The sequence below is a fragment of the Hylobates moloch genome, unplaced genomic scaffold, assembly GCF_009828535.3.
Source record: "Hylobates moloch isolate HMO894 unplaced genomic scaffold, HMol_V3 SCAFFOLD_8, whole genome shotgun sequence".
NCBI lineage: Eukaryota > Metazoa > Chordata > Mammalia > Primates > Hylobatidae > Hylobates > Hylobates moloch.
In genome coordinates this window covers 85,718,167-85,744,385 of record NW_026652283.1, presented here as the reverse complement: position 1 = coordinate 85,744,385, position 26,219 = coordinate 85,718,167, and the positions used below count along the sequence as shown (strand labels likewise).

Below are 26,219 nucleotides of genomic sequence, written 5' to 3'. Positions count from 1 at the left end.
CACCTGTAATCCCAGCACTTTGGGAGGCCAAGGCAGGTGGATCACCTAAGGTCAGGAGTTCGAAACTAGCCTGGCCAACATGGTGAAACCCCATCTCTACCAAAAATACAAAAAATTAGCCAGGCATGGTGGCACATGCCTGTAATCCCAGCTACATGGGAGGCTGAGACAGGAGAATTGCTTCAACCTGGGAAGCGGAGGTTGCAGTGAGGTGAGATTGTAGCATTGCACTCTAGCCTGGGCAACAAGAATGAAACTCCATCTCAAAAAAAAAAAACAAAAACAAAAACAAAAAAAACTTGTTTGATTCCAACTCTGACACATATTCAGGAAGGCCACTGTGAACTGTCTGTGTTGTTGGTGAAGGGTAGTAAAAGCCTGTGATTCCACTGATCTATGGTAGTATTAGAAAATCAAAAAATGCCAGGCACAGTAGCTCACACCCATAATCCCAACACTTTGGGAGCCCAAAGCACAAGGATCGCCTGAGCATGAGTTCAAGATCAGCCTGAGTAACACGGCAAAACCCCGTCTTTACAAAAAATTAGCTGGGATGGTGGTGCGCACCTGTGATCTCAGCTACTCAGGAGGCTGAGATGGGAGGATTGATTAAGTCTGGAAGGTCAAGGCTGCAGTGAGCTGTGATCATCCCACTGTACTCCAGCCTGTGACATACTGAGACCCTATCTCAAAAAAAAAAAAAAAAAGTTTAAAAAAAGAAAAAAGGGGTCATCTAACCCATCTTATTCCCCCCATCAAAATGTTTTCCCACATGTAGCTGGTGATCCCTGCCCAGTAAAGCACTAAATATCTGCCCAAGGGAGCTGACTCCACTGCTGGATCGTAACTTTTCATCAGAGGCCTTCCTCTTCTTTAAGAGAACAAGTACTGACACATACCTATGGGCTGATACTTGAAAGCAAACCGAGTGTACCAGGTGTCCTCAAGCTTCTTCAGGGCTTCACTGTCATGCAGGGGAAACACTTGAATCACGATGCCAGACGTGAGCAATCTTCTCACTGCACAGGGAAAATGTGCCAAACTGCATGAAATGGACTGAAGATTGTGCATGATACGCTTCAGCAAATACTATAAGGACACTCCACAGAGGAGTACAACGCAAAGATCAATGTCATACTGCCTACTCCAAACCTGTATATTCTTTCATTTTTCAGAATGTAAATATCTTTATTATTCTCTTTGACTATGAAGCAAAAAAGTAAACATAAAATTTTAAACCATATAGAAGTGTAAAAATTAAGACTATGGGAGGCCCGTTAGTCTCTCCTTCCCCTTGAAAATAACCACTGTAAAAAGCAACATAGTATATAACTGGACATAAAAATATACCCATATATATTTTAAGAACAAAAATAAAATCATTTTATACACATTATGTTGTTTCGTAATCTTTTCTCATGTAGTAGTACACAGTGAATATTTTTTGATGCCAATAAAAATAGAACATGAAATGTCCTTTTAACAATACCATAATATTCTCTTGTATGAAATGCTGTAATTCAACTAATCTTCTATTTAAAAATATTTGTTTCCCTTTTTTTGCTATTGTAAATAATGCTAAAATTTGTACAAATACCTTTCCCTACCTGTCTACTATTTCCTTAGTAAATATACTTAGAGGGGGAACTGCTAGGTCCAAGGGCATAGTATTTTAATGTTTGATACATATTATAAAATTGTCTCTAGAAAAAATTTATCAATCTGTCCTTCCACTACAGTGAAGGTAAGAAAATGTTCGGTTCTTTTCATTCTTGTTGATACAGAGTATTTTCAATCCTTTTCGTCTCTTCTAATCTGATAACAAAAGCTTACACTCACAAATAGCAAATAACAAAATCAAATTAAGACTTCCTACTTTTAGCAGTCATTTGACTAGTATGGTTTGAACACTAATGCATATATCTGGAAGAGACAAATGAATTTAACCAAAGACAGTATCTCCCAGCAATATTAAATGAAAATTTGGAATTCTCTCATCCATAGTAATTACTTAGAATGACTCAGTGGGTGGAGAAGAGTGCCTTCAGGTCTTTAAGAGGAAGTGTGTTCTGTAGATATGGAGAACTCAAATGCAGTGCCTTGTGCCATATTTGGGGAGATGGAATATTTTCCACATCAGTTCCTAATACAGTCTCTTACTAAGAATATGGTTGCTTATAAAATGAAATTTGGCCAAGCACAGTGACTCACACCCATAATTCCAGCACTTTAGGAGGCTGAGGGAGAGGATTGCTTGAGGTCAGGAGTTCAAAACCAGCCCAGGCACCATCACAAGACCTCCATCTCTACAAAAAAATTAAACACTAGCCGAGCATGGTGGTGTGTGCCTGTAGTCCTAGCTACTCAGGAGACTGAGGTGGGAGGATGGCTGGAGTCCAGGAGTTTAAGGCTACAATGAGCTATGATAGTGCCACTGCAGTCCAGCCTGGGCAACAGAGCAAGACCTCATCTCGGAAAAAAAAAAAAAAAAAGATAAAATTTGCGTTAAGAAAGGATGCTTTGCTGTTTTCATCCACTGATAAGTTTTGAGCTCTTTAAGGTTTACCAGCTCAAGTCTTCAGAGGGCTACCTGTCTTATCTCCTATCTACCTGTTACCAGAGACAGATAATAAAAATATCAGGCATAGGCCGGGCGCGGTGGCTCACGCTTGTAATCCCAGCACTTTGAGAGGCCGAGGCGGGTGGATCACGAGGTCAGGAGTTCGAGACCACGGTGAAACCCTGTCTCTACTAAAAATACAAAAAAATTAGCCGGGCGTGGTGGCGGGCGCCTGTAGTCCCAGCTACTCGGAGAGGCTGAGGCAGGAGAATGGCGTGAACCCAGGAGGCGGAGCTTGCAGTGAGCTGAGATTGCGCCACTGCACTCCAGCCTGGGCGACAGAGCGAGACTCCGTCTCAAAAAAATAAATAAATAAATAAAATATCAGGCATAAAACCCCTTATTGGGGACTGGCAAATAAATGTCTGCAGTGTGGAATAGAAACACAAAGTATTTGGCCGGGCGTGGTGGCTCACGCCTGTAATCCCAGCACTTTGGGAGGCCAAGGCAGGTGGATCACAAGGTCAGGAGATCGAGACCATCCTGCCGAATATGGTGAAACCCCGTCTCTACTAAAAATACAAAAAAATTAGCCAGGCATGGTGGTGGGCACCTGTAGTCTCAGCTACTCGGGAGGCTGAGGCAGGAGAATGGCATGAACCCAGGAGGCAGAACTTGCAGTGAGCCGAGATCGCGCCATTGCACTCCAGCCTAGGCGACAGAGCGAGACTCCGTCTCAAAAAAAAAAAAAAAAAGAAACACAAAGTTTTCAGTGTAGAAACACTACATAGAGACAATGTATTCTTAGGACAGGTCCCCATCATAAAATCTTCAGAGTAATTTAAAAGTAAACCCAACTTCTTAGACATGAAAAAGAAAAAGATAATCAAGAGATATCTGGTACTAACAATAGGAAAAGTCTGGAAAAAAGATTCTTCATATATGTTTCTTCCCACAATTATATTTTCATAAGTTACACGAGAAGAAAAGTTTTTAAAAGCTAAGTTTGTGATAAAATTCTCCTTCATGATTGTAAAAAAGTATATACTCAAAGTATCAGTAACTAGGGTAAAAAGACATATGGTTTAAGTTACTCAGCCTCTGGTACTGTCAAAACCATTTTTTAATATTTTAATTCTAACATGGTTCAGTGAATTTTTCTTCAGCTTACAAGAGTTAAAGTTGATCACACATGACTGTTCTGATTCTTATTCCTTATTTGGGGATGTACAGGCTACAGCTGATTCCTTCTTCCTATCACTACTCTGGTAAATTACTACATCAAGTTTTTTAACTGAAGTGACTTACAGCATATAAATTATTTTACTATTTCTAAGTTATCTTTAAAAAGATGACTCCATTCTACTGTAGAAGACTTTCCAGGCAGGCATAAAAACCAGTTTCTAAAAATAGGACTGTGAACTGAAGACTCAGAGAGAATATAAAGCTGCAGGTCCTAAATTACTGATCTTCTCTTCATCAGTGCCAAAGTCATGGTTCTGGTTTCAGCTTCTAAAAACAGAAGTTTGCTTTTTGTTTTTTTTTAATCCTTCAAACTTCTCATGTCAGTTAAGAATGTAATTACTAGGAAGGAGCCTTACCTTCAAAGGAAACCATGATGCCATGTGGGCCTATTTAAAGAAAGCAAAAACTTAAGCCAGATTCCTTCCTTCAAGAGTGCTAAATGATCTCTTGTCAAGTACTGGGGCTATGGGTGTAATAGCCATTGAACCGTGAGCCAAACAAATCAAAATCTAGTTTAAGAGAGACTATCAGTAACGTAGTTTACAGTAGGACCCTCCAAATTAACTAATGCAATAACAATACTAACACAGTACTGCTTCTGTCTTTGGCTTATGTGATGTGTTTACTTCAAAAGTAAAAGCAAAATCCCTCTCATAACTCCTTACAGCATTTCTGTGAGACAGAGAGGAGCAGGTCATGCTACCTCCAATCCAATAGGGGGTGATAAGCACAGATGCCCGCAGGAAGTGGTGGCCAGCAGCCTTTGCACAATGAAGACAGTCCCTGTCCCCACAGCTGCTGCTGCACCTAGTACTCTAACTCTAGCACTCAGGTGTGAACAGATCACTTTTGCCTTAATAAAGAAAACAGTATCTTTTTTAAAGAAAACACTATCATAAAGTTCTAAAAGAATATCTATATAATATTAAAGACATAATATATGTGCCAGGTGGTCCCATCAATCAAAACATGATAATCATCCAATAGACATTTGAGACACAGCTTTGATCTAAATCAAGTAATATCCCTTAGGATACAGTTAAAATGTAAGAAAACCTTGGATCCCTTAAAAACTCCTCTTTCTAAAACTCCTTCGTTAGGTTATTTGCATGATGATTAACTGTTAAGCAGTAGGAGAAGGCAGAGTCTGAGGGCATGAAAAGATCTTAGATCACATGAAAACAAGAAATGAATGGCTGTCAAGATGAATGCTTGGGGACTAAGACACATGTAGCCAATTGCTAATTCTGCATGTTGCTTGTCATGTGGTGGAATGAGGGGGAACCCCAATATGCATGTAAGGAACATGGCTGTACTTTGGTTGAGGATAGCCCAAGGTAAACATCCAGAGTGACTCAGCAAGTTTAGAGCACAGGCATATAACTCCACTTGTTATCATAGCCATGTAGCCATAATGTGGCTTTAACAGATGGTCAGTGGGGAGCCAGGACACGGCTCGGCTCACTCATACCCAGAGACAGAGTTAAGCTGCTGACCCTGAAGGGAGAGCCGACCGCGCAGCTGTGTGTGGGAGCCACTGGACTAAGCAGCTGAGACAGGGCGAACAGTGTGAGACAGCTAGTGTAAGTAAGCTGCTGATGAGAGAGCTGCTGAATAAAACTACCTTTCACCTGCCTACGGACCCCCTTCAGCTATCGGCTCATCCACCCACTCCCTTCGGACCTCAGCATGAGCTGGAACCTGACCCCAAGCATAACATTTGGCATAGTCATGGACCTACAATGCACATCTCACAGCGCCATCTAACTGCCTCGAAATCATGTTTACATGACAAAACTTGGTATCTACTTAATGAAAGCTTTCTATCAAAACACAACATTACAGCAAGCAGCAAGCAACTTTATATGCGTGTGTAAAATGAAAATCAAATTAAACGTAAGATCTGGGGAGTGTTTCTCATGAAAGCCCTGGCCACCTTTTAGTCTTGAGGGGCATCACATTGGGCAGACTAAAGCATCGCCTCTCAATTAGCCTCAAAGAGGCTGCCCAGGGGAGCAGCTGCCTTCAAGTAAGATGAAAATAGCTTTTCCTCTTATTTCTGTGGTTTAAGTTAATGAAAATCTAGTATTTAAGTTACTCTAAGTTTTATTAGTTCTAAAATTTGCACTCTGAAAATAGGTCATAGTTTTAATTATGCATATACCACTTTTCTTCAACCAAGTATTATAAAATTAAAATGACGCAAAAAACACAGCAGTTTAAGGATCACATTCTCAAAGGCATAAAGGAACAGAATAACGCAGCATTTAAAATCCCAGGGTTGACAACTTAATTCTTATCTCAAATAGTATAAAAATCTTTCCAATGACCATGATCAAGATGATTTTACTGTATTCATATTTAGTACCAAAACGGAAGGAAAGGGAAGGGAGAAAGGGAGAAGAAATGAAGAAAGGAAAAAAACAATCTTTGTTTACAAAAGCCTCATCCTGCCAGCAAGAAAGTTATTTCTATTATTGCTTCAAGATACCAGACTGGCTACCTACACAGTTAGAGAAATCCATTTACATATTTCCTTGAAGGTTTTCATTCATCTTAAAATTTCTCTCTTTGAAGCAACTGGAAGCATTTGAAAAACTGCTGCTCCATTATCCCATCTGATCAAAGAGCACACTCACTCTTTTCTTGGTCTCAACCACATCCAAGAGGACGTACCTGTGCAGAAACTCACAGGTGGAAGCCGTGATTTCCACATTATCAATGCGGATGAAAAGGGAGAAACAGAATGCTTATATTAGCAATCAGGACTGTGCCCCAGTCTGCTTTGTATTTTATTGGATGCAGTACCCAGCTGTGTCTGAAAACATGCCTTCCCACTAGTAGATTAAGAAAGATTAAAAAATTTTGGGACAGTATCAAACAACTGCTTAACTACAGAATGTGGAAATCCTGGTTACAAATAGTGGCAGAAAGATACCTCTGCCCTGTTCTTGTTCATGATGCCAAATTAAAAACAAAAGAAAACAAGAAACATAAAAAGAAATCCCTATCTTTGATGCAAGTATGAAAAAACAAACTAAAATCCCAAATCACAAACTATAAAAAGAGTCCTGGAAAATCAGCCCTGGGTAAACTAAGAGCACCCATGCTTCTGCAAACCTGGGCCAAGCACACAAAGGGCAAGCCTGTCCTGGAACTGGGGATGGTAAACCACAGTCCCCTTGCTCAGAAAGCAGGCAATGAGGGTGCATGACAGACACCTGGAGCACGTCTGCTCCCTGCCTGGCACCATAGCCAGATAAGAGGCCAGGTTGGAGGAAGAAGAGCAGGTCTGCCATGTTGGAAGAAAGAGTGACCTGCTGGGACCAAAGGATGGAAGGTAACTAGCTGTGGAACTGTGGGTCTTGGTGGGCCAAAGACAGGCCTAAATGCCAAACACAAAATCCCTGCAAGAACAGGGCTCCATGGAGGTTCTTTTCAGGGACTAAAATGGCTCAAGGAGAATGCACTGCCAGGTAAAATCTAAGCTTCTCACTACCACAGTTCCCTGCTGGAAGCCCCTAGGACCCTTCTCTCTCCCACACACACTTTCTTCTAAAAATGGTCAGTCCAGGAAAAATAAGGGTTCATTAAAACATAAGTAATAAAAAATAAGTAATAATCACAAAGAAACTGGCATCGAGCTATGCAAAAATACTACCTGGAAAAAAAGGGGAAAACCAAAAATACTACAAGAAAAAAATATATAAACAAAAGTCAAAGAACAAACAGCAGAAAATCATAGCATCCAGCAACAAAAAACCATGAAATTCTTCATGAAATTTAAGAAATTCATGCAAACATTCCATCTTTGAAATTAAAACTCAAAGAGGACCTCTGAGAGCTGAAGGAGAGAGCTCAGAGAAGCAATGCAAGAGAAAAATAAACCTGTTACAGATTCAAAGTCATGACAAAAGCAACAAAAAATGGAAAGACTGAAAATACAATCAGGAAACTGGTAGACAAGCCTAAGAAAAGTATGTAAGAACAAGGACTTGAAAATACTACAAAGAATATGTAAGAGCCCACATGCATAAAATTGGCACCCCTCAAGATGAGAACAGAGCAAATACAACCAAATAACTCTTCAAAGATAACTAAAGAAAATTTTCCTGAAATCATGGTAATCCTTACTCTGTATACTGAAAGAACATTATGTCCAACCAAAAACAAAATTGATAAAAAAATAACATCGAGACATATGCAGATAACTGGAAATGCAGACAAATAAGAACAATGAGTGTCTACATTCAAACTTCCTGATACCTCGTAAAAGCCATACAGATCAACAAGGAGAGCAAGTAAAAGCACCTATAACATATGCCTACAGCACAACCCAGAGACAGGTGGGACTGCAACATTGAAGCCAGGCAATAAGAACCAAGACCTGGAAGAGATCTGGGCCACAGTCTAGAATGGTGCAGGAAGTCCCAGCAGGAGCTGCACAGAGAAACGGGGAGGCCAGGGGAGTCCATATAGTGTAGGAACCCAGATAACACCAATGAGGACTCATCACCCTCCTTCAGGAGAAGGCCCCACACCAAGTGGGAACTTCCAAGAACAAGTCTGAGACCTGACGGGTCAGAGCTCTGACAGCAGGAAGGGCTGAAGGGAAGGGTTGGAAAGTAGACAGAACAACAGGCAAGCTGACCGTAAAGTACTGCTTCTGGGAAATGCAGAGGGAAGTGTCTGGAAAAGTAATAGACTTTGGGGGTAGCAGCTTATGGGGAAGGAAAAGAAGTTAAAACGTGATTAAGAGTCCTACTGAATCAAGATCCCACATCCCATATGATCACCTGCTAATGGGTGATACAGGAATATCCTCAATATTTAAATGTTAATGAGAAAAACTTTTTTAATCAAAAAAAAAAAGCAAGCACAAATAAGACAAGGGAAAAATACCATTAAAACAGGAGTTTAAAAGATGCTGAGAGAAATTTGTACAAATCAACTCACATAAATTTGAAAACCTATGTGATAAAATGGAAACTTTTCTAGGAAAATATAATTTACCCAAACTGACCCCAGTAGTGATGGAAAGTCTAAACAAACCAATTTCCGTAGAAGACTTAGAGAAAACTGTTCAAAAACCTAATCCAAAAACAAACATCAGAGCCAGATGGTTTCATATAGAAATTCTAACATACCTTTAAAACAGATTAGATTTTGACTACATATAGTAATAGAACAAAAAAGAAAACAGAAAATCTTAAACTTCATCCAGAACTTGCATTGTTAATATTAAAATTAGCATGGCCTACAAGCTATTTTATGTAAATTGTAAAATAAAGCAAATTAGTAATTACGGTAATGTTATTAAGAATCAACATTTTCAATATGAGTAAAAAGATACAAATATAAACCAAAGAAATTAATAGCCTATAATGTTAAATTTGAATTGACTATATCAATATAAATTCATGATTTTCAAAAATATATATCCTAGCCTTTTCCATTGAAATGGGAAAAAAGATGGCATAGCCTATATAAACGATATTTTAAGCACACAAAAAAGCAATTTCCATAAAATATAACATCAACTACGATAACCTAGCACAAAATATGTCATTTGTTTAAGTTTACTTAGTAAATATTTTACTTAGTATAAATTTACTTAGTAAAAAAAAAAAAAATCCTCAGATTACAGTGCAAAGCAAAATCTGACTATATCCTGATATAAGAGATCCACGTAAAATGATACTGAAAGGGGCTGAAAGTAAAAGTCTGGGCAAAAACATTCTAACAGACACAAACTGAAATAAGGCAAGAACCACAAGACATGGCTGAAGTCAGCAACAACAAAACATTAAGCAAGATGAGGAATAATATTTCATAACGATAAAAGGTGCAATAGACAATAAAAATCTATCCAAGATCTTTATGCAGCCAAAACATAGCTACAAAATTCATAAAACAAAGGTAAAAGAAAATATGAAGAACAAATTAGCAGGAACATAATGAAATTCCATTAGTTGTTATAGAGATCTAGAGCTATGATGGATCAAGAAAACAAAGTACAAGGGACACAAGAACTACATGACATAATTAACAACGTATATGTAATATAAATTAACTGTCAAATACTACAAAAAAGAAATCTAAGTACTCATGTCATATGAATACTGATGCAAAAATAATGAAATATTAAATGGAAGTCAGCAGGAAAATAGATAATATAAGCAAGTATGGTTCACCATGGGAATAAATGAATGAGTTAATATGAGGAATTCTATTAACATTGGTTGCCATATTTATAATGTCAGGGGTAAAAAAAAATTAGTCTTCACAGATGTCATTAATATATAAAATATAAATTTTATCAAAGATAAAATTTATTACCACACAAAAACTTCTTAATAAAGTAGAAGGAATGAATGTTTTCTAAACATGATAAAAATTACCTAGTCAAACGCCAACATCATGCTGAATGCTCAATATAACATGCATTCCCTTTATGAACTGAAGCAATCGGCTGGGCGCAGTGGCTTACACCTGTAATCCCAGTACTTTGGGAGGCTGAGGCGGGTGGATCATCTGAGGTCAGGAGTTCAAGACCACCCTGGGCAACATGGTGAAACCTAAGACAGTAGAATTGCTTGAACCTGGGAGGTGGAGGCTGCAGTGAGCCAAGATTGTGTCACTGCATTCCAGCCTGGGCCACAGAGCAAGACTCTGTCTCAAATAAATAAATAAATACATAAATTAATTGAAGCAATCACTATGGAGGGCAATTTGGCAGTAGCTACTCTAAAAGATGCATATACCTTTGATCTAACAATTTCACTTCTGGGAATTTTCCAACTTTATTTTTAATGAAAACATTGAAGGAAAACAATTAGATGTTCATCAATATGAATACATCTATATGATGGAATACTACATGGCCTAGAAAAGGAATGAGTTAGGCCTAATTTGGTATTCTACAATAATGATCAAAATATATTGTTAAATAAAAAAGCAAGGTCCAAAATGGTATGCACAATATACTCCCCATCTGTCTGAACATGTCTTCTCTTGAACAGAATTTCTCTAAGGGTATATAATATGGAGTTAACAAAGGGATTTGGAACATGGGACAGGAAAGAGACAACTTATCATTGTCTAAATTTTTGTACTATTTGAATTTTCATCATATACATGTATTATTTTTTAAATTGACAGAAACTAATATAAAATAAACACAAAAATTGTAAGATGCTTGGGAGAAGTATTTTCCTGCCATATGTTATATAAATTGAAAAGAATCATTTAGATGTCCACAGTACAGATGATAAACCCTGTTTTCTTTTTCTTTTTTTATTATTATACTTTAGGTTTTAGGGTACATGTGCACAATGTGCAGGTTTGTTACATATGTATCCATGTGCCATGTTGTTTTGCTGCACCCATTAACTCATCATTTAGCATCAGGTATATCTCCTAATGCTGTCCCTCCCCCCTCCCCCTACCCCACAACAGTCCCTGGAGTGTGATGTTCCCCTTCCTGTGTCCATGAGTTCTCATTGTTCAATTCCCACCCATGAGTGAGAACATGCGGTGTTTGGTTTTTTGTCCTTGCAATAGTTTACTGAGAATGATAAACCCTGTTTTCATCGGAACTCTGAATACAGTTCAGAGTAGGCTAGAATAAATACTACATCTTACTTAAAAATAGATTTTCTATAAAAAAAGTAAAAATAATAACTTATTCTAAGAAAATACTCTAAAATGCGAGAAGGTCAAGAAAGATTAGAATTTGAAAACGCTCTGTCAAAAGTAAGGCACAATTCTGAACACAAAAGAGTAAGTTAGGAAGGAAGTTAGAGAGTTAGGAAGTTAGAGAGACAAATAAAAGAAAATCTCAGAAGGCCTTCTATTCCCCATGATGTCTAAGGAAATCAGGAAGACCAGAGAAGATACAGCATCACCTAAGAAGAATTCTTGCCAAAAACTTTTCCAGTTTTCAGGAAAAACAGAGGATAGAGGAACAATGAGAAAACGATCTAAGAGACAAATGGCATGGTCTCTTCAGCAAGTCAATGTCATGAGGGAAAAAATGGAAAAGAGAAACTATTCTATATTAAAAGAGACAGACATAACCAAACAACACAGGTTAACCTAGACTGGATCTTAGTTTGAGCAAACAAGCTCTAAAATATATTTGGTGACAACTGGGAAATGTGAATATGAACTGATTCTTGGGCATCTGTCTGCCTGTGACAGGACTAGCTGGATTTCCTAGGCCCACTAAGAATTCCTAAGAATTCTGACTAAGAATTCCGACTAAGAATTTCCTAGCTATGGAGGTGACCATACCCACCTTTAAACAAGGGGCTTGTAACTCAGCTCACACCCAACCCATCAGTTAGTAAAGACCGCTCACTAAAATACCAATTAGGCTAAAAGCAGGAGGTAAAGAAACAGTCAAATCATCTGTCGCCTGAGAGCACAGGGGGAGGGACAATGATCGGGATATAAACCCAGACATTTGAGCAGGGAGCGGCAACCCCCTTTGGGTCCCCTGCCATCATATGGTAGCTCTGTTTTCACTTTATTAAATCTTGCAACTGCACATTCTTCTGGTCTGTGTTTGTTCTGGCTCAAGCTGAGCTTTAGCTCACCATCCACCACTGCTGTTCACCGCATTTCACAGACCCGCCATTGACTTCCATCCCTCCAGATCAGGCAGGGTGTCCGCTGCGCTTCTGATCCAGCGAGGCACCCATTGCCGCCCCCGATTGGGCTAGAAGCTCGCCATTGTTCCTGTGCAGCTAAGTGCCCAGGTTCATTCTAATGGAGCTGAACACTAGTCACTGGGTTCCACGGTTCTCTTCCATGACTCACGGCTCATAATAGAGCTATAACACTCAACCCATGGCCGAAGGATCCATTCCTTGGAATCCGTGAGGCCAAGAACCCCAGGTCAGAGAACAAAAGACTTGCCCCCATCTTGGGAGCAGCCCGCCTCCATCATGGGAGCTCTAAGAACAAAGATCTGCCAGTAGCACCTGGATGAAGACTGGAAGATGGTATTACACTATTAAAAGTAAACCATGGGAGGTTCCAAGATGGCCGAATAGGAAAAGCTCCAGTCTACAGCTCCCAGCATGAGCGACACAGAAGACGGGTGACTTCTACATTTCCAACTGAGGTACCAGGTTCATCTCACTGGGGCTTGTTGGACAGTGGGTGCAGGACAGTGGGTGCAGCCCACGGACCGTGAGCCGAAGCAGGGCGAGGCATCACCTCTCCCAGGAAATGCAAGGGGTCGGGGAATTCCCTTTCCTAGCCAAGGGAAGCCATGACAGACGGCACCTGGAAAATCGGGTCACTCCCACCCTAACACTGCGCTTTTCCAATGGTCTTAGCAAATGGCACACCAGGAGATTACATCCTGCACCTGGCTCAGAGGGTCCCATGCCCACAGAGCAGTGCTCACTGCTAGCACAGCAATCTGAGATCGAACTGCAAGGTGGCAGCGAGGCTGGGGGAGGGGCGCCTGCCATTGCTGAGGCTTGAGTAGGTAAACAAAGCAGCCTGGAAGCTTGAACTGGGTGGAGCCCATTACAGCTCAAGGAGGGCTGCCTGCCTCTGTAGACTCCACCTCTGGAGGCAGGGCATAGCTGCACAAAAGGCAGCAGAAACTTCTGCAGACTTAAACGTCCCTGTCTGACAGCTTTGAAGAGAGTAGTGGTTCTCCCAGCACGCAGCTGGAGATCTGAGAACAGACAGACTGCCTCCTCAAGTGGGTCCCTGACCACCGAGTAGCCTAACTGGGAGGCAACTCTCACTAGGGGCCAACTGACACTTCGTATGGCTGGGTGCCCCTCTGAGATGAAGCTTCCAGAGGAACCATCAGGCAGCAACAATTTGCCGTTCTGCAATATTTGCAGTTCTGCAGCCTCCGCTGGTGGTACCCAGGCAAACAGGGTCTGGAGTGGACCTCCAACAAACTCCAACAGACCTGCAGCTGAGGGTCCTCACTGTTAGAAGGAAAACTAACAGAAAGGACATTCACACCAAAACCCCATCTGTACGTCACCATGATCAAAGACCAAAGGTAGATAAAACCATAAAGATGGAGAGAAACCAGAGCAGAAAAGCTGAAAATTCTAAAAATCAGAGTGCCTCTTCTCCTCCAAAGAAATGCAGCTCCTTGCCAGCAACAGAACAAAGCAGGACAGAGAATGACTTTGATGAGTTGAGAGAGGAAGGCTTCAGAAGATCAATAAAAAGTTTGTTATTACAAACTTCTCCAAGCTAAAGGAGGATGTTGGAACCCATCACAAACAAGCTAAAAACTTTGAAAAAAGATTGGACGAATGGCTAACTAGAATAAACAGTGTAGAGAAGACCTTAAATGACCTGATGGAGCTGAAAACCATGGCACAAGAATTACATGATGCATGCATAAGCTTCAGTAGCTGATTCAATCAAATGGAAGAAAGGGTATCAGTGATTTAAGATCAAATGAATGAAATGAAGCAAGAAGAGAAGTTTAGAGAAAAAAGAGTAAAAAGAAAAGAACAAATCCTCCAAAACATATGGGACTATGTGAAAAGACCAAATCTACATCTGATTGCTATACCTGAAAGTGACAGAGAGAATGGAACCAAGCTGGAAAACACTCTTCAGGATATTATCCAGGAGAACGTCCCCAACCTAGCAAGGCAGGCCAACATTCAAATACAGGAAATACAGAGAACGCCACAAAGATAATCCTTGAGAAGAGCAACTCCAAGACACATAATTGTTAGATTCACCAAAGTTGAAATGAAGGAAAAAATGTTAAGGGCAGACAGAGAGAAAGGTTGGGTTACCCACAAAGGGAAGCCCATTAGACTAAAAGCAGATCTCTCGGCAGAAACTCTACAAGCCAGAAGAGACTGGGGGCAAACATTCAACATTCTTAAAGAAAAGAATTTTCAACCCAGAATTTCATATCCAGCCAAACTAAGCTTCATACGTGAAGGAGAAATAAAATCCTTTACAGACAAGCAAATGCTGAAAGATTTTGTCACCACCAGGCCTGCTGTAAAAGAGCTCCTGAAGGAAGCACTAAACATGGATAGGAACAACCGGTACCAGCCACTGCAAAAACATGCCAAATTGTAAAGACCATCAATGCTAGGAAGAAACTGCATCAACTAACGAGCAAAATAACCAGCTAACATCATAATGACAGGATCAAATTCACACATGACAATACTAACCTTAAATGTAAATGGGCTAAATGCTCCAATCAAAAGACACAGACTGGCAAATGATAAAGACTCAAGACCCATGAGTGTGCTGTATTCAGGAGACCCATCTCACGTGCAGAGACACACATAGGCTCAAAATAAAGGGATGGAGGAAGATCTACCAAGCAAATGGAAAACAAAAACAAGCAAGGGTTGCAATCCTTGTCTCTGATAAAACAGACTTTAAACCAACAAAGATCAAAAGAGACAAAGAAGGCCATTACATAATGGTAAAGGGATCAATTCAACAAGAAGAGCTAACTATCCTAAATATATATGCACCCAATACAGGAGCACCCAGATTCATAAAGCAAATGCTTAGAGACCTACAAAGAGACTTAGACTCCCACACAATAATAATGGGAGACTTTAATACCCCACAGTCAACATTAGACAGATCCACGAGACACAAAGTTAACAAGGATATCCAGGAATTGAACTCAGCTCTCCACCAAGTGGACCTAATAGATATCTACAGAACTCTCCACCCCAAATCAACAGAACATACATTCTTCTGAGCACCACATCGCACTTATTCCAAAATTGACCACATAGTTGGAAGTAAAGCTCTCCTCAGCAAATGTAAAAGAACAGAAATTATAACAAACTGTCTCTCAGACCACAGTGCAATCAAACTAGAACTCAGGATTAAGAAACTCACTCAAAACCGCTCAACTACATAGAAAATGAACAACCTGCTCCTGAATGACTACTGGGTACATAATGAAATGAAGGCAGAAACAAAGGTGTTCTTTGAAACCAATGAGAATAAAGACACAACAAACCAGAATCTCTGGGACACATTTCAAGCAGTGTGTGGAGGGAAATTTATAGCACTAAATGCCCACAAGATAAAGCAGGAAAAGATCTAAAACTGGAACCCTAACATCACAATTAAAAGAACTAGAGAAGCAAGAGCAAACACATTCAAAAGCTAGCAGAAGGCAAGAAATAACTAAGATCAGAGCAGAACTGAGAGCTAGAGACACAAAAAGCCCTTCAAAAAATCAATGAATCCAGGAGCTGGCTTTTTTAAAAGATCAACAAAATTGATAGACCGCTAGCAAGACTAATAAAGAAGAAAAGAGAGAAGAACCAAATAGATGCAACAAAAAATGATAAAGGGATATCATCACTGATCCCAAAGAGATACAAATTACCATCAGAGAATACTATGAACACCTCTACGCAAATAAACTAGAAAATCTAGAAGAAATGGCTAAATTCCTCGACACATACACCCTCCCAAGACTAAACCAGGAAGCAGGTGAATCCCTGAATAGACCAATAACAGACTCTGAAATTGAGGCAAAAATTAAGAGACTACCAACCAAAAAAAGTCCAGGACCAGACAGATTCACAGCCGAATTCTATCAGAGGTACAAAGAGGAGCTGGTACCATTCCTTCTGAAACTATTCCAATCAATAGAAAAAGAGGGAATCCTCCCTAACTCAATTTATGAGGCTAGAATCATCCTGATACCAAAGCCTGGCAGAGACACAACAAAAAAAGAGAATTTTAGACCAATATCCCTGATGAACATCGATGCAAAAATCCTCAACAAAATAATGGCAAACCAAATCCAGCAGCACATCAAAAAGCTTATCCACCATGATCAAGTGGGCTTCATCCCTGGGATGCAAGGCTGGTTCAACATACGCAAATCAATAAACATAATCCATCATATAAACAGAACCAAAGACAAAAACCACATGATTATCTCAGTAGATGCAGAAAAGGCCTTTGACAAAATTCAACAGCCCTTCATGCTAAAAACTCTCAATAAATTAGGTATTGATGGGACGTATCTCAAAATAATAAGAGCTATTTATGGCAAACCCACAGCCAATATCATACTGAATGGGCAAAAACTGGAAGTGTTCCCTTTGAAAACTGGCACAAGACAGGAATGCCCTCTCTCACTGCTCCTATTCAACACAGTGTTGGAAGTTCTGGCCAGGGCAATCAGGCAGGAGAAGGAAATAAAGGGTATTCAATTAGGAAAAGAGGAAGTCAAATTGTCCCTGTTTGCAGATGACATGATTGTATATCTAGAAAACCCCATTGTCTCAGCCCAAAATCTCCTTAAGCTGATTAGCAACTTCAGCAAAGTCTCAGGATACAATATCAATGTGCAAAAATCACAAGCATTCCTATACACCAATAACAGACAAACAGAGAGACAAATCATGAGTGAACTCCCATTCACAATTGCTTCAAAGAAAATAAAATACCTAGGAATCGAACTTACAAGGGATGTGAAGGACTTCTTCAAACAGAATTACAAACCACTGCTCAATGAAATAAAAGAGGACACAAACAAATGGAAGAACACTCCATGCTCATGGGTAGGAAGAATCAATATCGTGAAAATGGCCATACTGCCCAAGGTAATTTATAGATTCAATGCCATCCCCATCAAGCTAATGACTTTCTTCACAGAATTGGAAAAAACTACTTTAAAGTTCATATGGAACCAAAAAAGAGCCTGCATTGCCAAGACAATCCTAACCCAAAAGAACGAAGCTGGAGGCATCATGCTATCTGACTTCAAACTATACTACAAGGCTACAGTAACCAAAACAGCATGATACTGGTACCAAAACAGAGATATAGACCAATGGAACAGAACAGAGCCCTCAGAAATAATACCACACATCTACAACCATCTGATGTTTGACAAACCTGACAAAAACAAGAAATGGGGAAAGGATTCCCTATTTAATAAATGGTGCTGGGAAAAGTGGCTAGCCACATATAGAAAGCTGAAACTAGACCCCTTCCTTACACCTTATACAAAAATTAATTCAAGATGGATTAAAGACTTAAATGTCAGACCTAAACCATTAAAAACCCTAGAAGAAAACCTAGGCAATACCATTCAGGACACAGGCATGGGCAAGGACTTCATGTCTAAAACACCAAAAGCAATGGCAACAAAAGCCAAAATTGACAAATGGGATCTAATTAAACTAAAGAGCTTCTGCACAGCAAAAGAAACTACCATCAGAGTGAACAGGCAACCTACAGAATGGGAGAAAATTTTTGCAATCTACTCATCTGACAAAGGGCTAATATCCAGAATCTACAAAGAACTTAAATTTACAAGAAACAATCAAACAACTCCATCAAAAAGTGAGTGAAGGATATGAACAGACATTTCTCAAAAGAAGACATTTATGCCGCCAACAGACACATGAAAAAATGCTCATCATCACTGGCCATCAGAGAAATGCAAATCAAAACCACAATGAGATACCATCTCACACCAGTTAGAATGGCCATCATTAAAAAGTCAGGAAACAACAGGTGCTGGAGAGGATGTGGAGAAATAGGAACACTTTTACACTGTAGGGGGGACTGTCAACTAGTTCAACCATTGTGGAAGACAGTGTGGCGATTCCTCAAGGATCTAGAACTAGAAATACCATTTGACCCAGCCATCCCATTACTGGGTATATACCCAAAGGATTATAAATCATGCTGCTATAAAGATACATGCACATGTATGTTTATTGTGGCACTATTCACGATAGCAAAGTCTTGGAACTATCCCAAATGTCCATCAATGATAGACTGGATTAAGAAAATGTGGCACATATACACCATGGAATACTATGCAGCCATAAAAAAGGATGAGTTCATGTCCTTTGTAGGGGCATGGATGAAGCTGGAAACCATCATTCTGAGCAAACTATCGCAAGGACAGAAAACCAAACACCGCATGTTCTCACTCATAGGTGGGAGGTGAACAATGAGAACACATGGACATAGGAAGGGGAACATCACACACTGGGGCCTGTTGTGGGGTGTGGGCATGTGGGAGGGATAGCATTAGGAGATATACCTAATGTAAATGACGAGTTAATGGATGCAGCACACCAACATGGCACATGTATACATATGTAACAAACCTGCACATTGTGCACATGTACCCTAGAACTTAAAGTATAATAATAAAAAATAAAAAATGTGGTCCCAGCTACTCGGGAGGCTAAGGCAGGAGATTACTTGAGCCCAGGAGGTGGAGGCGGCAGTGAGCCATGTTCACACCACTGCACTCCATTCTGAGTGACAGAGCAAGACTGTCTCAAAACAAACAAACAAACAAAACAACAACAACAACAAAAAACAGACTAGGGGACACAGAAGCTTACATGTTTAAAGTGTCTTTTAGGCAGCAAAAATGTTCTGAAGCTTTGCCACTATCTGGGTTTGAAGCAAACTTGGAATTATGCATTGTAGTAAACTCTTTCATTCTGCAAACTAGTATCTTCATTAAAATGAAATCACACAAAACCAAAAAGTTGCAAAATTCTAATTTGCATACCCAGTGAGATCAGAGGAAATGGAAAGAGTGCTCCAGAAAAACACCATGTCTTCCCTTTTATATTCCTCCACAGATTTTCATGTACAATGTTAGGGCATAAAGTAAACTTTGCTCATTTTAATTGACAAATATGTATATGTATACACACCGGATTTTAAGCTAACTGTATGATATGAGACCTTGATAAATAAGTAGTCAACAATACAAAACAAACATATTGATTTAAAGATGCAATACACTGAGGTTCCAAGGGGAAAAGATATGTTCATAAAAATACAAGTTATTGTAAGTTTGTGTAAGTTCTTCTGTAAGAGGGAAAAAAGGCATCTATAATTTGCTATTTATGTCTATTAAGAAAAAAACTGGTTGATGTAATGACTTACACAATGATTTTCCTGGATACAACTTTGCCTGAGGGTAGCCAGGGATCATTTTTTCATCTTTAGCTCTAAGATTTTCAAGTTCATGTTTGATAATGAATTGACATTCTGCCATTGTCAGGAAATCATCATTGTTATCTAAAATAAAACAGAAATTACCAGATTTTAGTAATAATCAAAATAAAAATATTCCAATTACCTGAGATTATAGAAATAATGGTGTAAACAATAAGCAATTAACATAAGAAGTAATCAAAGTATGAAGCTGGTAAATTAAATAGAACATAAAGCTCCTTAGATATTTTATAAGAAAAAAATTCTGTTATGCCTTCACGTAATACAATTCTACAATAATCATTTTAATACTTAGAAACATTCAAAAAGCATATAATTGATCTCATTTAGTACCAATGAGCAGAAAGCAGTATGTTCTTGAATTCTAATAATGCATTAAACTTATTAACATATTATTATGTTAAACTAGGGATGGAATTGAAGAAGTTTGCCTATATGGCAAATTATCCTCCTTCAAACTCTCAAGCCCATTCCATTCCCTTCTGCAGTCAAACATCTCTTCCACTAATGAGAGAGAAGAAAGTCTTGTAAGCAAATGTTGTTGCTATTTGACAGGTGAATCCTCTTAAATAAGGTAAATTTCCTCTTGAACATTTATTCACTCAGGTATAAAAATCCAGAGTAAGTGAATCCAAAGAAGTCTAATCACATCTTCTAACTCTGAAAGCCCTGGCAGGGATCAGTTTGATTTTGAAGCCAAGCTCCCATCCTGTTATCATATTCACCCTGGCTTTCCCAGTTCTTTCCTGAAAATATTCTCTACTAGAACCCGCTTTGGGGCCAGTATAGAACCAATGACCCTATCACATTCAGCAGGAGCCAGAAAATTCAGGAAATGAGGTTTCTAAGGTACTGAACTACTACTGTGTTTCTTATTATTATAAAAGTTTTCTAATAAATATTCACATGTGATTATTTGTAGAAAATAATCTCTACTTATGAGATGCAACTTTTTATAGTTAATTTCTTTTTACATGATTGTTTTCTTGTAGAGTTAGAAAATATAATACTTGGCTGGGCGCGGTGGCTCACGCCTGTAATCCCAGCACTTTGGGAGGCTGAGGCAGGTGGATCACGAGGTCAGGAGATCAAGACCATCCTGGCTAACACGGTGAAACACCGTCTCTACTAAAAATACAAAAAGATTAGCCAGGCATGGTGGCGGGCGCCTGTAGTCCCAGCTCCTTGGGAGGCTGAGGCAGGAGAATGGCGTGAACCCAAGAGGCGGAGCTTGCAGTGAGCCGAGATAACACCACTGCACTCCAGCCTGGGCAACAGAGCGAGACTCCATCTCAAAAAAAAAAAAGAAAAAAAAAGAAAATATAATAATTTTTTTGGTGTAGTTTGTTAACTTAGAATTGACTGGTGACAATCATTCTGCTTTCAAAAAAAAAATGATTTTTCTGTATCAAGCTACTGAATACTCAAATTATAAGAATTAGAATAGAATAATATAAGTAAGTTACATGTGTTCCTCTAATTTGTGTTCATCCAGGGGAGGCAAAAGATGGCAACAGGCCAAATCCAGTCTTCCACATGGTTTTATAAATAAAGTTTTATTGAACACAGCCTCGCCCATTCATGTATGGTCTATGGCTGCTTTTTTGCTTTACAATGGCAGTGTTGAGTAATTGCAGCAGAGACCACACGGACTGCAAAACCTAAAATATTTACTATTTGACCCTTTACTGAAAAAAGTTTGCTGACCCCTGATCTATTCATCATAAACTTCTTTTTGATAAATGGATTCTAACAGAGACAAAGAACTTTAGGGCTTACCATCAAAACCTTTGAAGTTCTGTCTGGTTCTGTATGTGAAGGCTCTCATGGTGTTATCATTGCACTCTTTTACCAATCCCACTGCTTCTGCCCCCAGTAACATTCTAATCTTGGAGGCACCAACAAGATATAAGTTCTGATTTTCTAGTGTTTCTTGTTCATATTTATTTAACAATGGTCTAAACAACAACTGGGCACCTTCAAAAACAAAAGATAAGCACAATCTTAGACAAACATAAAAGTTTCAAAAATAAAAACTTTCTAAATAAATATAATGTTTCTAGTCTGGTAGAAGAAAAAGAAATTATATTAGCAATTTAAATCCATCTTCCAAGTAAATAACATAAGTACATTAGGGATGGCAGTTCTTTATAGTTTTTCAATAAATGGAAAAACTGAAAAATGTACCACTAAGTAGCCTGCCACTTATTCAAATGAGAAGTAGATGAGACGAGAATTCAATATTTATGAGCTCTAGGTATAAAAGTGCACCAAATAAAAATATAGGACAAAGATTGCAGTTTAATATAAACATAATAGACGAAAATTTAAGAAAATTAATTTGGAACAAAATGTTTCAGTAAAAAGAGAAACCAAAAATGTAATACAATTACACTGGACTATAACAGATTTTGTGAATGTTAAATACTAAATAATAAAAAGCGATATAACTTTTCAGTGATTTTCCCATAAATTTCTATGTTCTATTTGGTTTAATATTTTTCTGAAATAAGTTACCAAAACATAAAGAGATATCATGATTTGATAATGTACATATAATTATTACTTAAAAGATTATAAAGAAAAAAGATTATTTCTACCTACATCAATTTTTGTTTGTTTGTTTTTGAGACAGGGTCTCACTCTATTGCCCAGGTTGGAGTACGGTGGCACGATCTTGGCTCACTGCAACCTCCACCTGCCAGGTTCAGGAGATCCTCCCACCTTTGCCTCTTGAGTAGCTGGGACTACAGGTGTGTGCCACTACGCCAAGCTATTTTTTGTATTTTTTGTAGAGGCAGGGTTTCACCATGTTGCCCAGGCTGGTCTTGAACTCCTGAGCTCAAGAGATTCACCCGCTTTGGCCTCCCAAGTGCTGGGATTACAGGCGTGAGCCACAGTGCCCGGCCTCAAACTTTTAAAGGTACATTTATTTCTTTACTATTTACCCTCTAGAGATGGTTGACAGGAATTATGAAAATATTAATCAGATGATAACAGGATCATGAGCAGAATTTATATTTCATTTATCAAATGGATTAATATATTAAGACATTATTATCTAGGTAATTTACAGTAAAGCTATTAAAGACTTTAGTAAAAGGTATATTCAATTTACAGAAAATACCAATGGCTCTTAAATATAAGATCCTTAACCTCACTCATATTAAGACAAATGTAAAAACTATACCAATATGCTGTTTCCCACTTCTCACACTGCAAAGATGGAAAGTTTGGTAACAGGTTGGTGAGCGTGGTAGCCGTGAAGGTACCCCACTCCACCAGCTCTCCCTTCAAGACAATCTGCTTTGAAGAACAGCGTTGACTGCCAGGCTCCTGGTGCCACACCTTAAGATCCTTCCCCCAGCTGCTTCCAGCCATTAGCTGGGCACGGAGGGGACACTGAAACAAGGCCATTCCTGCATAACGTAAGTTTCCTTTAAAGGGCAACTTTAAGCCTGGCTGTTGTTAGTTTATTAGAACTGGGCTGTGGTCTGAGGCTCTTCCTACTCAATTCTCCTTCCTTTCCTCTCTCCTTTCCCAAGTGTCAAACTGACAAAGTCCGAAGGCTCTCCAGACCCACTCTTGCTCCCTCCTCCTTCTTTCCATAAATATTTCTCTCAATAAACTTCTTGTTCATCAAATCTCATCTCTTGTTTGGAAGACCCAAACAGACACAGTGAGTGTGTGGGGAAAGGCATCCCAGCCATTTTTAGTGGAATAGAAACTGGTATAACCTTATTTTATTAGTTAATTTATTTATTTATTTTGAGACTGTCTCACTCTGTCGCCCAGGCTAGAGTGAAATTGTGTGATATTGGCTCACTGCAACCTCCACCTCTGGGTTCAAGTGATTCTCCTGCTTCCGTCTCCCAAATAACTGAGATTGCAGGCACACACAACCACATCCAGCTAATTTTTGTATTTTTAGTAGAGATGGGGGTTTCACTGTGTTAGCCAGGCTGGTCTCGAACTCCTGACCTCAAGTGATCCACCCGCCTTGGCCTCCCAAAGTGCTGGGATTAGAGGCATAAGCCACTATGCCTGGCCTGGTATAACCTTTATGAAGAACCATTTGTCAACATTTTGTTTTGAAAAAGAGCATTTTTCTCAGATGTTTGGTGATCTTTCATTATATGTTCATGTTTAAGAAAGAGGCTCTGTGAGGCTAAATGCAACTTCTGAGGGCTTATATGGAGCTCATCAAAGATGGCCTTTAATGTAAGGTCTTCCTCCCCTCCATTAACCTTTCCCTTTCAAATTGTTCAGGTGATTCCTTTGTTATTTGTTTTCATGTCATCAAATAACATGCTTACAGAGCTATTTCTTGATTTTTCAGTTTTAAGCATTGAAGATAAGGATTTTTAGCTCCCTTTCTTTCTTCGCCATTTCCATTCATCATTCCCATCACCTATTCTCACAGTATGGTTAAGTCATCCTTTGGTTTCATCAAGTCAGTATGTGATTATGACTACATATGTTTTTATAGCTAAGCCTTACAGTATGCTATGATTTTCCTTTGTCATACTTTCCATTTTCCCAAAAGTTGCTGTCTTGTTTTATCATTTGCTTAGTTTATTATGTACCTATCAATAATCCAGTCCCCCAAGTTCTCTGCCAACTGTCTCTCTCCTTGATCCACTGACATGAAAGATAACCTATCAACATCATCTTCTTGGAGAACTCTTTCTTCACTCTGCCCTCACACCTCACTTTTCTTTGTTCTCTTTCTAGAACTCCTTTTATTCAGATGTGTACTTCATGAACTAGTCCTTTAATTTTCTTATCATTTGTTCTCATATTTTCCAATTCTTTACCTTTCTGCTCTTCTTTCTTGGAGGCTTGTCTCAACATTATCTTCTAATAATTTTACTGAGTTTTTACATTTTAACTTCATATTTTCACTTTATAAGAGCTGCTTTTTTCCTAAAGGATTTTTATAATATCCTATTCTTGATTTATAGATGTTATATCTTTTCGTAACTCTGAGTGCTAAGATTTTTATTATCTTTTGGTTTTCTTCTTCTGAGTAGTCTGTTGCTTTTATCTGTTTAGTTTTAGATTTCTCTTTCATGTTAGGAATTGTTCTCAGATGTTTGGTGATCTTTTATTACATGTTCACGTTTAAGAAAGGGGCTGTATGAGGCTAAACGGACGTTCTGAGGGCTTAGATGGAGCTCATCAAGGATGGCCTTTAATGTAAGGCAATTTGGTCAAATAATTTTCTGTTAGCAACCCCCTGATTTCTGCACCTTTAGTTATTTTGTCTTAAGCTGGTCAGGTTCTCCAAAGAAAGATTGTCCAATCTGCTTCCTACAAGGTGTGAATCTTGCAGCCAATATTTTGGAAACTGAATTAGGTATGTGAGTGGTGGAGTCGGGGAAAGGGGAATGGTATTCAGTATCTTATTTTCAGTACAGAATCTGTGCCTTCAACTGTGCATAGATTTCTATGCCAAAAACCATGTATCTGACCATCTCCAGAGAATAAACCTCAAGTCTTCTGCTGAGGTTGTAGAATATGGAAGGGATTTGAGGATCTATTTATTTTTAATTGACACATAATAATTGTATATATTCATGGAGTACATAGTAGTGCTTCAATACATATAATGTAGAGTGCTAGATCAGGGTAGTTAGCATACCCATCATCTCAAACATTTATCATTTTTTTGTGTTGGGAACATTCAATATCCTCCTTCTAGCTATTTGAAACTCTGTATTATTTCCTATATGGATCTCAGCCAGTTATCTTTTCTTCTTGGTCCTACTTTTATCCCCCCTCCATAGATCTAGTGTCCCTAATTCCTGAGTCATTGTGGGTATTGTGCAGAGTAAACCAAATTGCATCTCAACTTCCTTCCCTGTCAGCTTAACTTTTGGCTTTCTCAAATCTGACAAGTCAGTAACTATTTAGCCACCTGTTTGCTAGCTTCCAATTTGTGCTGCTCTTGTATCTTCTCCTTTTTTTTTTTTTGTTTTTGTTTTTTTGGTCCATGTGACTTCAGTCTTTCATATATTTTTAAACCATTTTATTATTATTGTCAATTTAATAGGAGGCTGGAAGAGAATCAAAGTAAACATAAGTATAAATCCACTCCCTTCACCTGGAAGATGCAGAACGCTTTTTTGGAAAGATTTTTTATGATCACCCAAAAAGTGTGGAAAGATGCCCATCCCTTGTGTGTCCCTGAAGGCACACAATCGGCAAAAAGATGGCTGGGAATACGCTGGAATCTTTCACACTGAAACACTATATAGTTCCTAAATCACAAAAATTTTAAAGAACAGACTCAAGTTCAGTGAAATGCTCACATTTCAGCAAGCAAATACTCCTGTTTTTAAGTTTCCTTCTGGTTCAACTGTTTGAAAAAAATTTTAATTCCACTTTGATTCCAATTTTATTC

At 38.9% G+C, this 26,219-nt stretch overlaps 1 protein-coding gene across 4 annotated transcripts in view; it reads right to left on the bottom strand.

Annotated features, from left to right (window-relative positions):
* ANO10 (anoctamin 10) overlaps nt 1-26,219 on the bottom strand; it is a 263,376-nt gene that overhangs the window by 214,359 nt on the left and 22,798 nt on the right. For all 4 annotated transcript variants that reach the window (XR_009214716.1, XM_058443565.1, XM_058443564.1 and 1 more), the window contains exons 3-5: nt 21,593-21,790; nt 19,742-19,876; nt 900-1,019 (exon numbers count right to left, since the gene is read on the bottom strand). Coding sequence is in view for 3 of the 4 variants with exons in the window: in XM_058443565.1 (XP_058299548.1) it covers nt 900-1,019; nt 19,742-19,876; nt 21,593-21,790 (453 nt within the window). In the remaining variant the exon portion in view is untranslated. The remainder of the gene's footprint in view (nt 1-899; nt 1,020-19,741; nt 19,877-21,592; nt 21,791-26,219) is intronic.